This window comes from Harpegnathos saltator, unplaced genomic scaffold (assembly GCF_003227715.2).
Source record: "Harpegnathos saltator strain DR-91 unplaced genomic scaffold, Hsal_v8.6 scaffold498, whole genome shotgun sequence".
Lineage (NCBI taxonomy): Eukaryota > Metazoa > Arthropoda > Insecta > Hymenoptera > Formicidae > Harpegnathos > Harpegnathos saltator.
In genome coordinates, this window is record NW_020230313.1 from 1,282,903 (window position 1) to 1,296,893 (window position 13,991).

A 13,991-nucleotide genomic window follows, 5' to 3' on the forward strand; every position below is an offset into this window, starting at 1 on the left:
CCCACATATGAAATATGTTGCGTTGTTGCATTCGGTTTATCTTCATGTTGAGTCAAGTGTATCTACATGTTGGGTCAATATGTATCATGTTATCGTAGGAATATGATTATATTATAATGGAAGGACATCTCTGATTTTATGTAATATATGAACAAGTATTTTATTCAATTGTCTCATATGATTCTTAATATTCATATCAGTGGTATGCTTATACCTTTTAGACATTCGTTTCTAAAGTTATCTTCATTCCTATTATAATTTCGCATATATTAACAATTTTTTGGACAAAATTTAAAAAGCATTGAACGCCAAGTTTATCAATATAAAATAAGAGATAAATTTTAAAATTATATTGTTGATGAATGTAGTGTAGAAAGCGTGTACTATATACGCCACGCTGCGTTGTCAAATTATTGCTCATGTTTATCCTACGTTTTGTTAACCTTTAGCAAAAGAATGTTAATTTTGCATATTACTATGGATTGATATATTGTTTATTTGCGGTAGAAAAATGGTACTGGTTGCAAATATACAATCGATGTACATGTTATGTTAATGCCAACATACTCATTTATTGAAACTACATCTACCTATTATAATTATAATTCTTCAGTACGTTATTTCTAAATAAGATAAACGTATAAACTTGAATGGTGTCTTCGTATTCTCAAAGCATTACTAAATCCACAACTTTAAACTTAACTAAAGTAGCTTGTGGAGTAGCGCGGTAATTATAATGGTAAAGAGTAAATAAAATGTACTTTATTTTGATATAAAGACGAACATCAACGACACTGCATATAAACGCATATTTTTTACCAGGATATATCATTAATTCTTTTGTGCATAAAATACTAATATTTCATGTAAATCTGCCACCATCCTTTCATCTTGTCCGCGCGTGCGTTTATAGACAACTCTTCTTCTTGTATTTTCCTGTGAAAAATCCTTTTTGAATTGTTCCATTCGCTCGTGGGGCATGTCTTTCAAATATTCCGTCAGGAAAGATAGCACCATAGCTGTGTTGAAATAATTAATAATTATTATAAAGATATAGTTTAAGCTGGATCTATATTAAATATTGGTACTACAAATGATAATAAATTACTAGAGATTACATCTGTCACCCGCCAACACATTTTTAAAGATACATACGTGAGAATTTGTGTTGAGCATCTTCAGCGAGGTATGTTCTTTCACGATAACTGCAGTGAAGTACATTAAAGCCAATACTTTTGAGCAATGTTTTTAATTCTTTTTGTGGTTGAAGAGAGTTGTAAAACGGCGGGATGAAATGATTTATATGCTATGCAAACACATAAGAAATATTGAACAATTTGTTATGATAAATATTTGCGAAGGAATATAAGCAATAAAAAAGTATATAGGTAAAAGTTACCTTTATATATGACTTGTAGCGTACATCTTGCGACAATTTGTGTAAGACATCAAATACGTCCTGAGACACGATTGTTAGTGCTAATACAGTTCCGCCAGGTCGAAGTAAATTATAGATATTCTCAATTGCTTGTCTATTAGATGAAAGAAGTATATTTAATATTTGGAACACATGCTTATTGGAATATATTGGTACAAGTTTTATCAACAAATTATAAAAATAATTATAAATGGTGAAAATTATAAAAATGATGATGGATAGATGTGAATAATTAAATTATATAATACTTTCTCGAATCAGTTTATCCATTTCAATTTATATCCGTATTTCGTTAAATATCTATCTTACCGAATATCTTGGCACCAATGCAGAACATAAAATGCGAATGCGTGATCGTACTGAGAAATATATTTTTTTGGCAGCTCTTTTGTTTCAATATCAAGTATGTCGAAATTGAGTCGTATCTCATCACCGTATACTTTCTTGGCGTGTGTAATCATACTCTCCGAGATATCCGTACCTTCAAACAAATCGTACTTGAATGATAAATCTCGTTAACATACATATATGATATTTTAGCAATATATTATTTTCATACCAGTGACTACCGCTTTTGCGTCGAGTGCGGGTAGGAGAATATCTTTTGTAGTGTCACCGGGACCACAACCAATGTCCATACACTTTCCCGACATACATTTTATTTCTTCTTCAAACTCGTCAAATAAGGGCCGTATGTAATACCGTGACATGTTCATTTGGCTATATTCCGACGGATTTACCATGTTGGATTGAAAATACTAATTCATATGTTATTTCAAAATATTATCTCCTTTCTCTACTTCTCCTTTGTTCTTCACTTCTCAGTAATTTCGGATAATGTTTCGGGAAACAAACAGATGCCTCTGAAACATAAAATTCTTGTTGAATTTATGCAGTGCGTATCATGACATATATATACAATCGGGTAAAGTAGTCTGTATATACAATGAATATTGTATACTGACGCCACCTGCAAAACATTGATTGCCAAGAATTACTCGATGTTCACTCTCGCTTAAGATATAATATTAATCGAAAAAATAATGGGTTAGATGAGATTTTGCAACACCTTGTCATAACAAAATGCGAAGTTGTTAAACGTTATGCATGAAAATTTATTTTTGCAGAAATACTACTTTACAGAAACAATATATAAATTTACTGCAAATTTATGCAAAAAATTGTCGGTCGCTTTTCCAATTATTTGTGATAACATGTAGATAATTTGCAAAGTAGTGAAGAACATAAGACACGCTTAAATATCTATATCTTTCCCAAAAATATTTTTGCTAAAACGCGATGTTTAACTTTCTGCAGAGAGGTCAGACGATGTTATACTTCACTGATTGATTCAGATACGTACTGTTCTAAAATATATTGTGCACAGGTGAGTTCTTAAGAAGATTTGAAGGTGGCAGCTGCCAGTTGAAACACAAATTAACGCTTACTCTGTACAATAACGTCTCTTCTATACGCCAACTAACCGAATAAGATCGTAGAATGAAATATACTAAGTTACGGGCGAGCGCGCCAGCGGCGTAGGCGTGCTGGACAATGATATAAGTCGCAGGTCGTCACCTTGCAGAGCAGATAATTCCTCGTGGCAAAGAGTTGATCCGTATATTAGCAAATAATGATGAGAAACATCGAAATGATATTTAACAAAATCGCGATCTGTCCGTTACTGGTATGAGAGTGATTTTTCCAGAGATGAGCAGTTTCTAGAAATGTGATTTATAGAGGATACACAACTTGGATATACATGTTATAAATTTTTAAAAGGACATTCTCCTTTGACGATGTTCATTCGTGATGTAGCAATCATATATGTGTGTATGTGGTGTGTGTGTGTGTGTGTGTGTGTCTGTGTGTGTGAATGTGTGTAGCACACCTTATTAAAATTCTCTAATAAAATGTTAATTTTCTGCAATTCCACAGTTGCTTGTAAATGTCCGAATGAAAAACAATGCTTTCACTGGTGTTTACGTATTGTTTGGCATTCGTAATTGATTGCATTTTGTAATTTTCAGAGTTAAAACTATCAACTATCAACTATCAACTATACTTAACACATCACTCAATAAGTTTGTAGGATGACATATAAATGGCGCTACTATTGACAAATCCATATAATTTTTAGGAAGTATTAACCTTCAAATGATACGTGTCAAAATTTCATGACAATCGGACATTTAGTTTACAAGTTACAGTGGTTTTAGTGACGCACGACGTCGACTCGTTTTAGCAAGGCTTCAGTTTCGGCAACCACTTCTTCATCGGAGCCAAATCTCTTTCCCTGGAGCTTTCCTTGCCGATTTGATTCTAGAGTGTAGTGAGATCCATGTTTCATCCATTGTCACATATCGCATCAAAAAATCCTAACCACTGAACTAAACGTCCAATTGTCATGAAATTTTTGACACGTATCATTTGAAGATTAGTACTACCTAAAAATCATATGGATTTGTCAATAGTAGCGCCATTTATATGTCATCCTACGAACTTATTGAGTGATGTGTTACATTATTCAAACCAATCTCTTAATTTGCAGCTCATGTTATTCCGCAACTCAACTGACGTCCGTATCTTCGCTAGTTATATTTATTTCTTTACTAATCTCTCATCATTTATCAAACATGCGAATATATCAAATGCGTCCTAGTATTCGATTTATGTGCATGCTAAGTCACGCGTATTTATTAATACATCTCATATTATCGTATTTACATATCATATTATGTCTCATATCTATCATAGAAATTTGATTAAATTACGATAGAATATCTTTGATTTTACGTAATATATGAACAAATGTTCAAAATTATTAAGTTAACAAAAGTTAGGGCACTATTATAGTAATATATTCTTGATAGTATTGTAATATGTAATATAGTAATATATTCTTGATAGTATACAATAAATAAAGTAAAAAAGTCTAATACTATTTTTTCTTTCGACAAATAGTTAGTGAGATATCGTAAGGTAAATGTTGAAAAAGTTACCAAGTTTTCCTTAAATATCTCAAAATATATTAAGCAAATAAAAAAATATTTCAGACAAAAGTTGTTCAAATTAATTGATAGAAAAAGATGATATAATAAAAAGTTAGGATTTCCATTTAAGAAAGTTGATGATCAGTGAATATCTCGAAAGTGGAGCCATCTATAAACAAAATGCTATCGCTGTCTTATGTCCCCCTTTGAGTCAAACAACTTTTGTCTTAAGCATTTTTCGACTTAACGCAGTGTTTCTGAGATATTCGAGTGGGCCCTTTAAAATGGGACACCCTGTATGTAAACTTGGCAGGAGTTGTAAAAAATTTAGTGCTATAGAAACTCTATATTTAAATTTTCTTTGTACACATTTTAATCCTCTTAAGGATTTAAGATCTCGGACTTCGGAACTATCTGTTTAACCCAAGATGGGCTTCGTTACTTTACTTGCTAATGTGATTTCGTGTTATCGACCTAACAATGTGGTCTCCGCAATTCATGGTCTTCTCTGCTAAAGCTACCGGGCTTTCCTTGTTTCTCCTTCTTCGACGTATTTAGTCGATATATATTATGTACATCTTATGTCCTTCATGAAATTTTAAATTGAAGTTACTCTTTTGTGTACTTATATAAATATATTATAAATTATTATTTTTATAAATCTTATTTTGTAGAAACTGACCAACGTTAATTATGTACATAATAATTATATATACAATTAACATTGGTCAGTTATATACATACATTTTAGTTATATACATACATAGTTATGTACGTACATACAATTTTTTTATACGTAGGTCTTCTCTTTATCGGTTCGAATTTTATGTACGTATCTTGTTGCTTTTGGCACGACTAATACAATACCCTAGTTCCATAGTCTTAATCAGCAGAGTTCTAAATCTGAGTATTACAATACTTCATGCTATTAGCATTCTTCATATACATATAATACTATTGCGTGTCGCGCGCTTACTAAATGTTACATAAGGAGCAACAATTAGAGCACGGTTACAATTGTATAAATACTTGTACAAAAGTGTCATCTGTTGAAGAACGGGTAAAACATACTAGTATTCATACGAATCAATATTCACGATGGTAAACACTATACAACATACTTTCACCCGCGTGGGTTCTGGTCTAAGCTACAGTAAATTATTTTCTTAATTCAATTTGATTTAATTATTCCAGATTAAAATTTTTACATTTCATTTGTTGCAATTTATTTCTATTGTGAACAACTCAATTAATTTGAAATTCTAAATTATAGTGAAAAAATTGCGAAGAGACGATAATATTTGATTTGAAAAATTGCGAAAAAACAATAATATTTGATTATTTATATATAATCAAGTATAAATATGTAAGTCAGTTGTTAAAAACGTGAGAGACTGATTGCGCGAATGATGTCATTCAAAAGAGTTAACTTCTTATCTTTTGCGAAAGACCAAACCACGCGAATTGAGCTTCATTTTCACATTTTGTATAATCGGAGGAGCAAGACATGCAGTAAATTTTAAGAGATACTTCTCGTATCGCCAGGAACTTCTATGAGTTTTCTTAAAATTTCTTGTCAAATTTCTCTGATTGGGAAATTTATTTTTCGCTGCTTATACACATATGGTATATTATGATCCTTCGTTATTTCATTGTGCATATATTTAGTTATATAGTCTAGGGTTAATTCTGTCCAAAAATTACATAAATTTTGTGATAGTGCTCTATAAAACCGTTGAATTTAGATTAGAGACTTTTCATGAAAGGGTTTGAAATTACTTTATCCTATATGACTTATGTATCGAAATAATTGAACGTTTCAATTGTCGTATCAGAGAACACGCAATCACCCGCACAAAATTGCGTTTCTATGTCTTTTCTTACAATTGAGAAGCTGACATCTACTTTTCTGTAAGATTTCAATCGTGCTCAAATTGCTTTTAAACGGCACAAGGGCATATTTTTACAGTTACACTAGATCGTAGTAATTGTCGCAATTGGCATTTTTCTTTTTTTTTTTTATTACGTTATCGTTTTTTTATTATGTTATCGCGATTCTTTGTTGTAAGACAACGCCTGCCGCTATGCATCTTTCACGCTAATAATTTCTAACGTGGCATGAAAATGTAGTCACGGAAACCGCGATTGGTAGCCCCTCTACGTCGCTCCTTCACAAGTAGACACGGAACGGTACTTACTTCAATAAGCTATATGCTCTAGTAGTCATATGGGTTCGCGTGGCGTGTTCCTGTCTGTCCGCTTGATTAACTTTTGTTATGTAACAAAATAATCATAGATATCGCTCGCTTGAAATGGATCCCGTTCATTTAACAGTATCGTTATTCAATCAGCTACTGCTGGCAAGACCATCCCGGCGATGTTGTATTAACACGTGCGTTTAAGTGTCGCGTGAACATGACATGAGTACCCGTTTAGGAAATATTTTTATCTGTTTGCGTAATTGTAATCAGGAAAGAAACAAATAGGTTTTAACACTGAGTTACTAGCGATAATATTATCGCGCTATATTTTTGCAATGTTCTGTGATATTGCGTGTGTTATAATTATTATGGTCACTTTAGCAAACTCCATTGTTTCTGTTACGTCCTGGAGGAGGAACGCAACTTGACGCTTGCTTTCGCAAGCTCCGACGTATATTACAAACCCGCGGTGCAGATCAAGGATCGGAATGACCCCTTTATCTGACGCGGATGTACGTCGGTGGTCCTTTATTTAGGTCAAGGAACTGAATCCTTTTACCTGGGATAGGACCGTGAGTGACAGTTGAGGAAAGGGAGAATTTTTGTGTCGTAAATAATTAGTTGGACAAAAACGAGATTGGCTTAGAATTACAAATAACTTGTTTTATTGATGATTAAGCGGGTTCACAATGAAAGAGAATTTGTAAGATTTATAAATGTGTACGTATACATATATGTACAAAAAATCGCGGTCTGAGCAAAATTCCGTGTTCGTTATGTCCGATTGAGATCGACAAGATTGAGCCACTGACACCGGATTTCACAATTAAGGAGACATACCAAGGGGGATAGAGAAAAGGAAGGAAAAGGAAAAGAAAAGAAAAGAGAGAGAGAAGAAAAGATGAAAAATAAAAAGAAAGGGCCACTCAGGCAAAGGAAAGTATAAATAATTTACTGCTGGTCCCAGAGAGAGGGCGAGCGAGAGCAACCAAAAGAAAATGTTGCTGGTCTGCGTGGATGGGCAGCGCTAGCTCTGTCGCTTCCGAATTTCCAATTCGTCAACGATGTTATGATGCACACGACTGTGTTCTCTTTTTTAGGCAGTGGATAATAATTAAACTTGGAAAGAACGTCTAGACCAACTCCACGTCTAAATGCCTGAGTGTAAAAATTAAACGCCAAGAGAAAGATCTCTGGATGCCGAACTTGTGGTTCTAACTCGGATGCTGGTCAGGCGAATAATGTGCTAGCCTTTTCATTTTACTTAAAACGTCACCTCGGTTGAGAGGATGCAGTTGTGGAAATTGTGTCAGAGGTCTAAGGTCTATGTCCATCTATTAAAACTCTGATGTTAACATTTTCGGAGGTGGGGTTTTAGAGTTGCGTCAAGGGTCCAAGGTTTATTAGAACTTTTCCAGAGGTGGGATTTTGGAGTTACGTTGCATTGTTGTAAAAGATGAGATATCTATGACGATAGGAGATTTAGTGAGAATTACTGGGTAACTGCGGCGTTTTTACGCTTTAAAACGTTACCCCTTCTTCATTAGCTCAGAATTGCTTTGTCCTACAAAGAAGATTGTAAAAACTTACGAAATTTTTACCGTGATAAGTATACCATATATATATTCCGTGAAATACATCTCGTGAAATTTATTATTGTTATTGAAATAATATATTTAACAAAAAAAATTGACTCGTGTTACACGTGCAGCTGCTATAAAAGTCTACATATTTTTACATCTTCGAAAATAAGGATGCAATTAAGGATTTACGCTTTACATTCACATCTTGCAAATCTGATGAAACGCGATGGTTTTTATTTGACATTACTAGACCAAGTGAATTTACAGTGTATTCGATCTGCTGCATGCAGTAAAGACGAATACAAGCCTCCGCGCAAATGTCTCATTCCAAGCGGCACACTTCGTCCTTATTAAAAAAGTTGCGAGATAAATTTAACGTTGCCTTCTTGACGAGTTTTCCGAATTTATACTGTTTTAAGTGTAGTTACTCGTTTCTCCTGCTAAGTTTTCTTCGCTGTGCCGGTGCGTCCTCTCGTATCAGGTCGCATTGCTCCTGCTTGCGAAACGAGCGTGTTACTTCGCCAGCTTGTTGTTGCAACTCTAACAGCAATGTCTCGGAATGACATGTGAGAAAGACGCACACGAAATGCCAACTCCTAGGTGTGCGTATTTTGCGTATTCGTATACCTTTTTGCACCAAATTGTGGGCGACTCGGTCGTTTTGTTTATGCGCGAACTCTTGCCTGATTCTTGCCTGACGAAAGTCGAACGTTATTTCGGCGGTTATCATTGCGACAATGCAACAGGATTCTCCCGAATATAATATTCCGTCCACGGTTTGCACTTAACGATGTTTCGGATTATCGACGAGATATTTCTCGGTTTGAATTGTTTATTTCTTTAATAGGTTTCCCGACAGTTGTCAATCGCTTACTTTTCTCGGCGCTAACGTTGAATACTCATATATATATATATATGGTATATATATATATATCTTGGAAAATGATGAGAAATATTGTTAAACGTGAAAACACAACGCGATATAACTGAGACAAAAGCATCTTTTTGCGAAAATAAACGCACGCCGCACGCAAATTGAGATAAAATCACTTGAACGTCAATCGGGGAGATGAATAGACATAGTCGAGCAGCTAGTCTCGTGTGAAGTACGAGCACATTGTTACGTTGCTGAGAAGTATATTATCCAATAAATCGCCTGAAATCTATGCCAAGTGCAGACGCAGCGCAGACAAGATGTTATATGCGTGCCCTCGCGTATAAGAATGCGATCGATAGAGCGTAAAAAGTGTGATGCAACGCGCGTGCATACCATGCATGCACGGCAATAATCGGCAATAGTTACTTCACTATCCGCGTTAATGCGTAATGGTAGTTTCGTATTTGCGCGCTGGTTATTTTTGTTTTTGTAAATCGACGATATATAGCAATATATATAGCGTGCTCCAAATTAGTCAGATCTGCCATTTTCTATCCACGCCTATACGTGGCGTCGCGTAAGCGTGCATTCAAACATTCGAGCAAATTCGATGCAAATTACAGCAACTTCGCTGTAATTGCTGTAATTCGCGTTACCGATAATCCGTGCGTTGACAGTGCGTTGAAGAATTTTTCGCTCTCGCCGTTACGCAGAAGCGTAATCGCGCGTCTATTCGTCGCTCGTTTTATTTAAACGTGATATAAGTAACGTTCATTCGCTGCGCATTTATTTTCCGTGATGGTCCTCGTGTGCGAAGCGCATACTTGTTGCGAGCGCACGAGGTGTTCATTGCTGCGGCTCATTTGCAGCTCTTAACTTTGTAACATCGATAAAGAGCGCCGCGTGGTCATCTCCTCGCCGAGATGCCGAGATACCGGCGACTCGGCGCGACTCGAACGAGACGCGCGGTAATAACCGCCTCGGTGTAGTACGCTTAGAAATACTTGGGCGGCTAAAGAACGTAAATTATTGCCGGTCGTGTTAGTCGCGGTATGCGGGAAGATTGCGGGGCACTTTGCGGCGCACGGCGCGAACCGCGTATCCAAGCCCGCGCTTATGCATAAATAAACACTTAACGTTATACTTGAGCGCTCGGTGCCCGAGCGATCGTTGGCCGGGGAGTGCGCGACGAAAGTGCGCGCGAACCGCGCGACGGGCGAGCCATCGGCCGCTCCATTAGCTCTCGCGCTGCCTATTAATTGGTATCATTATAGCGCAACTACTAAAGCTACGCCAGCTGAGTTTGGACACGACCGTGATAGCGAGCTCGTTCGCGAGCGCAACGAGATGCAACAAACGAGATGCACGTAGTAATTGGACGGCATGATTATTCAAACTGCCGCCTTTTGTCTGTCTGATGCGCGTAAAATATCAAAGAGTACAATTCGGGCGGTTTGTTCTGCTTTAATTAGATGCGAGACATAATGTTGAGAAAATGGAGAAAAATTTCTCCTCGAGGAGCCAGCGCGAACACGGCCCGGCGAAACAATTCGTTCGAAATAAAGTGACGAAATCGCATTGTTGAGACGCGCTAAGCGAGTCGAACGGCGAGTTCCTCGGACTTTTGAATCTTTGAATCGCGACTTTGTCGAAGAACCCAGACAGGTGGCATGCACACACGAGAGAGAATTCAGATATCTGGGGTACATTGAGCATTGAAACGTTCCAACGAGCGGCTCGAGCGCGATCGTACGATTACGGAAATCTATTCTACTAACGGCACGGCGGATTATCTGCTCGTGATACCGGTCGATCGCTGCGCTTTCGAACGCTGCGCCCTGACGCGCTCTAATAGACGACTACACCGGTAAGAACGAGATAGCGCTCCAAGTCGCTGTACGTAGCTGAGCGGCGCGTTATTTCGACGTTGCACAATGCGCGGCGAAGGACTGCCCGCGAAAAAAAGAGACAAGTAAACCGCGCGTGCGCCGATATCCGTCATTCGCCTGTTCGTTGCGAAAATTGGGAGGTTGCGGCGTATATTTATTGCCAGCCGCGCTGGGAGCCGCGTTGCAATGGGTGTCGCGGAAAAAAGAAAACGAGAAGGAACACAACTGGCGAAGGCAATGAGAGAAATCCCAGTCGGTACTAACGCGAGCCGCGAACGATTCGCGCTGATCAGCCGCTGAACAGCCAGCGAGCGAAATGCGTGCGAGAAAAAGCGAACCGCGAGCCTTCATCTGTGGTGAATTTCGCGGAAACGGTTCTGTACGTAAAATAAGATTCGCTTCTTATCTTTGAGTGTATCTTCGTATGTTTTGCGCTGGTTATTAAGTAAACGTCATAAATAGTTTTCGCGACGTCATTCCATTCCATAAAATATCCATATTTTACCTCGACAATATTAATTAATACAAGCTAATTTCACTAAGTAGATTACGTTGGCGGGAGAAACAAAGTGAAAGACGACGGTTGAGATCAGTCTGATCGAGTAACGGGCGCGAGGAGATGCTCGAAAAATATGCCGTCGTAAATCGTAACAACATTACACGAGGAAATAAGTGTAATTTTGAACATTATCAGCTAATTTATAAGCGCATGGCACACTTTCTAACCGCCCTGTTTTTAAGCAACATTCACATACATCTCACGCGAAAGCCTGTACTCATCGTCCTTTTGTTGTTGTAATAAATCGCGGAGTGTCCGATTTTGTGGTCGTACCTAGACGCCACGCGTACACGATTTCTAACGCGACTGTGAGAAAAATCCGACAGGGAGGGAGACGGGAGGGGACAAATAAAGAACAACTAGGAAAGGAGCGTCACGTAGGAGCGTCGCGTTCGCGGTAGCGCTAATTAAAAGCCTCTTACATGACGTGATGTTATGTATTAGTCTCGCGGTCAAAGGATGATTAGTCCGACTATACCGGACAAATTCTTGCGCAACTTCTTATGGGAAAATAATGAGGGGTTTATGAGGAAAATGACGTGATTACCTCCTGAGCGAGTAGTACTCGCTCAGAGAGTAACACATAATGATATCAAGGTACGCACCACAAGATCTGTCGGAACAGATTTCTGCGGCGAGAAACGACAATGTTGCAACTGCAGCGTGTGAATTCCACCTCCGGGCACGCTGTATGATTGAGTTATTAATGTTATCTTGGTGCACATGCAAAACTAGTGCATCCTGTCGCACGGTGTAAATCGAGAAATTTCGATTATGGCGATGTAACATGTTATTTGATTTGTCGTGTTGACGGTTTTCTGTTTGGCCGTTATTAACTCGAAATATCAGGCGTCGCAAAAATTACGAAAATTATCAAGATAAATAAATTAAATCTTTACGTTAATAAAGTTGGCAAGATATATATGGTGTATATATATATATATATATAATCAATTGTAAAATTCGATTTTTTAATTTTGATTTTGATAATCAGATGGTAGATAAATGTGGGTGGACGTTGGTCATATGACAAAGGACATTTGCATACATTTGTGGACGGATATATCTTTAATGAGAGAATTTTACAACGAGACCTGTTTGTAAGACCTTCAAGATTGACGATGGAGCAATTTGTACGATAAATCAAATTTCAACCACGAATATTGATTTTTTTTTTTTTTTTTTTTTTTGAAGTATAATCAGGAAGACGCGGTGTTTCTCGCGTTTGCGACAGACACCGACGATAAATATCGATTGTCGGGTGCCCGTACCTTCATTGAAAACGAGGCTTCCGTCCGGATTGACGCGCAAGCCATCGCGATGTAATGCATAGTTACCGCATGGAATATAATAACGCCTGGAAAGAGTGAAATGCGGATCTCGGGCTTTTAGAAATTCTCCGCGATGTAAACTCGACAGCTACTCGATAAACGCGATGCGCGAGGCGAGACTGCAACGAGACACTCGCTCGATAATCGATTGAACATTTGTTCAGCAGACTGGAAGTGCCCGATACTCGAGGAGAGGCAAAAGTGGCGCGCGAGCATGACATTTTCTCGTGACGGAAGTGGAGAGTGGCACCGATTTGTACCGAACTGACAGGGACATCGTCTTCCTCGCGCGGCGAACAGAACGGAAATCGGCTAAGTGCTGCGAGGAGACTTTCCCTGCCACGCTCCTCCTCGTGTCGCATCTTCGCGCTCTCTACACGCGAGCGGGATTGATGTTCTACATTTTTCAACGCGTGTCCCGTAAAGCGGATTACAGCCGCAGCTTCATTAATATTAACTAAGCATTATCACGTCGTGAATCCGGCGTTTCTGCATACTCATATCTGCGGCCATTAATGCCGATGGTTTTCTTTTTTATCAAGAGCAACACGATATAATGCAGCGAAAGTAACCTAACCTAACCTAACCCGGTTTATGCACAAGGCATTATATTTACTTGAAACATTAAAACGACAAGTCGCTCTACCTGAAAAAATCTCTCTCTCTCTCTCTCTCTCTCTCTCTCTCTCCACGTTGCAAGCGCCGCGATTCACATTGAGGCATTCACTATTAAGGCATCAATATAATCACGCAGACTCACAGACTCACAGTCGATTAATGACACATCGCCATCTCTCGATTGGACGATGATTAAGATCGTTGTATTTCAATAAGACGTTTTTATGCTCCCCGAATTGCTCAATTTAGAAACGCCAGTGTCAAACGAGGTATTAACTTTCTGTACTCGCTTTCTCGGAACTCCTCCAGTCCGTCTAACGCGCGTGGCTTCGCTCCGGAGCGAACTACGAGCACTCTCAGCGGATCCTTAGCGGATCCTTATCGTCACGCGGATATACGATACATTCGCGAATCGTGCAACCGCAGATTCCGCGGTGTCGTAACGCAGGTCGCGACGAATCTCACGCCGCTTGATCCTTAAACGGGATACCCTACCGGTTTT

At 38.2% G+C, this 13,991-nt stretch overlaps 1 protein-coding gene across 2 annotated transcripts; it reads right to left on the reverse strand.

Moving 5' to 3' along the window:
* Positions 1-374: 374 nt before the first annotated feature.
* LOC105191672 (juvenile hormone acid O-methyltransferase) lies at positions 375-3,189 on the reverse strand. 2 transcript variants are annotated; one of them, XM_025302565.1, is made up of 6 exons: positions 2,802-3,189; positions 1,998-2,301; positions 1,748-1,919; positions 1,400-1,532; positions 1,156-1,306; positions 375-1,019 (listed from the first exon to the last, which is right to left on the reverse strand). In XM_025302565.1, the coding sequence occupies exons 2-6, from the start codon at positions 2,179-2,181 to the stop codon at positions 832-834; spliced, it is 828 nt and encodes a 275-aa protein (XP_025158350.1). In that variant the 5' UTR covers positions 2,182-2,301; positions 2,802-3,189; the 3' UTR covers positions 375-831. The 2 variants fall into 2 exon arrangements, with proteins under 2 accessions (XP_025158350.1, XP_011153524.2); XM_011155222.2 differs by lacking the exon at positions 2,802-3,189 and having other exon boundaries at positions 1,998-2,523.
* Between the last annotated feature and the right edge of the window lie 10,802 nt (positions 3,190-13,991).

Bases quoted from the DNA above. Each gene is read 5' to 3' on its own strand.
- LOC105191672 (XM_025302565.1), bottom strand. From the start codon at position 2,181: ATGGTAAATCCGTCGGAATATAGCCAAATGAACATGTCACGGTATTAC. The intron at 1,920-1,997 runs GTATGAAAATAA...ATTTGTTTGAAG, and splicing joins CGCAAAAGCGGTAGTCACTG to GTACGGATATCTCGGAGAGT. The intron at 1,533-1,747 runs GTAAGATAGATA...TTCATCTAATAG, and splicing joins CATTGGTGCCAAGATATTCG to ACAAGCAATTGAGAATATCT.